This window comes from Babylonia areolata, chromosome 12 (genome assembly GCF_041734735.1).
Source record: "Babylonia areolata isolate BAREFJ2019XMU chromosome 12, ASM4173473v1, whole genome shotgun sequence".
NCBI lineage: Eukaryota > Metazoa > Mollusca > Gastropoda > Neogastropoda > Buccinidae > Babylonia > Babylonia areolata.
Genome location: NC_134887.1, coordinates 6,086,295 through 6,088,794, shown reverse-complemented (window position 1 = coordinate 6,088,794; position 2,500 = coordinate 6,086,295). Strand labels below are relative to the sequence as shown.

The 2,500-nt window shown below is 48.8% G+C and overlaps 1 protein-coding gene across 1 annotated transcript in view; it reads right to left on the bottom strand.

The window, feature by feature from the left end:
- The window catches only part of LOC143288022 (uncharacterized), a 54,686-nt gene that overhangs the window by 42,241 nt on the left and 9,945 nt on the right, over positions 1 to 2,500 (bottom strand). The window contains exon 2 of the mRNA XM_076596275.1: positions 2,232 to 2,500. This exon is cut by the window's right edge and continues 1,191 nt beyond it. Coding sequence (XP_076452390.1) covers positions 2,232 to 2,500 — 269 coding nt within the window. The remainder of the gene's footprint in view (positions 1 to 2,231) is intronic.

The window sequence follows — 2,500 nt, the reverse complement described above, 5'->3', positions numbered from 1 at the left end:
TTAACTAATTTTGCCAATTCCAGATAGTATTTTTTGGCCAGCAGAAAAAAAAAGTTACGAACAAATTACAAAACGAGAAAACAGTCTTTAGACATAAATGCTTATCGGGCAACAATCTTCACACACACACACACACACACACACACACACAACCTACCACAACAACACACACAACCAAAGACAATCCAACACACCACACCACACCACACCACACCCACCCCTCAAACACAACACAACCCACCATACTTCAACGCAAACCAACACACCATAGCGCACCAGACCACACAACAAACACAACCACACCACAACGCCACACCACAACACTACCACATCACAAGCATGCCACACCACAAAACACACCAGACCACATGACAAACACACTACACCACAACACTACCACATCACAAGCATGCCACACCACAAAACACACTCCAGACCACATGACAAACACACTACACCACAATCACCACAACACAACGAATTCGCACCACAGCACACAAACACAGCACACACCACATCACAACACACCACATCACAACACACCACATCACAACACACCACAACACATCACACCACATCACAACACACCACATCACAACACACCACATCACAACACACCACAAGCACACCACATCACAACACACCACATCACAACACACCACAAGCACACCACATCACTACACACCACATCACAACACACCACAAGCACACCACATCACAACACATCACAACACACCACAAGCACACCACATCACAACACACCACATCACAACACACCACAACACAACACACCACATCACACCACATCACAACACACCACATCACAACACACCACAAGCACACCACATCACTACACACCACATCACACCACATCACAACACACCACATCACAACACACCACAAGCACAGCACACCACATCACAAGCACACCACAAGCACACCACATCACAACACACCACATCACAACACACCACAAGCACACCACATCACAACACACCACATCACAACACACCACATCACACCACACCACAACACACCACATCACAACACACCACAAGCACACCACATCACAACACACCACAAGCACACCACATCACTACACACCACATCACAACACACATCACTACACACCACAAGCACACCACATCACAACACACCACAAGCACACCACATCACAACACACCACATCACAACACACCACAAGCACACCACACCACAACACACCACATCACAACACACCACATCACAACACACCACAAGCACGCCACACCAGAACACATCACAACACACCACATCACAACACACCACATCACAACACACCACAAGCACACCACATCACACCACATCACAACACACCACATCACAACACACCACATCAAAACACACCACATCACAACACACCACAAGCACACCACACCACAACACACCACATCACAACACACCACAAGCACACCACATCACAACACAACACATCACAACACACCACAAGCACACCACATCACAACACACCACAAGCACACCACATCACAACACACCACATCACAACACACCACATCACAACACACCACAAGCACACCACAACACTGCCACATCAGAAGCACACCACAACACAACCACACTACACCACACCACACAAGTACACTACAACACAAGCACACCCACACCACACCACAACACAACCACATCACAAGCACACCGCAACACAACCATACTACACCACACCACAACACAGGCACACCACGACACAAGCACACCACACCACACCACAACACAACACAACCACATCACAAGCACACCGCAACACAACCACACTACACCACACCACAACACAGGCACACCACGACACAAGCACACCACACCACACCACACCACAACACAACCACATCACAAGCACACCGCAACACAACCACACTACACCACACCACAACACAGGCACACCACAACACAACCACATCACAAGCACACTACAGCACAACTACACTACAACATACCACACCACACCACACCACACCACACCACACCACACGACAGAGACCAAAAAAGAAAAGAAAACGAAACAACACACACACATACACACACACACACACACACACACACACGCACATACACACACACACACACACACACACACACACACACACACACCTCACACACACACACACACACACACACACACACACACACACACACACACACACACACACACACACACACAAAAGATTCGAACTCACCAATGGTGGTGACCACAGTGACGGAGTAGAGCATGGCCCCAGCGAATGACCACTGCACCTCGTCCTCCTGCTCCAGTTGACCGTCCCAGCTGTAGTCGTTGGTCATCTCCAGGGTCTGGTTCTCCAGCTTCTTGATCACCTTCATAAACCCCTCTTTGATCTTACGCTCCCACTCCACAGGGTCCACAGGCTGGTTAGAAGGTTCTAGTTTCGGTTTCGGTTTGGGTGTTGACTTCCGGTGTTGAGTTCCGGTTCCGGTGGTTTTGTTT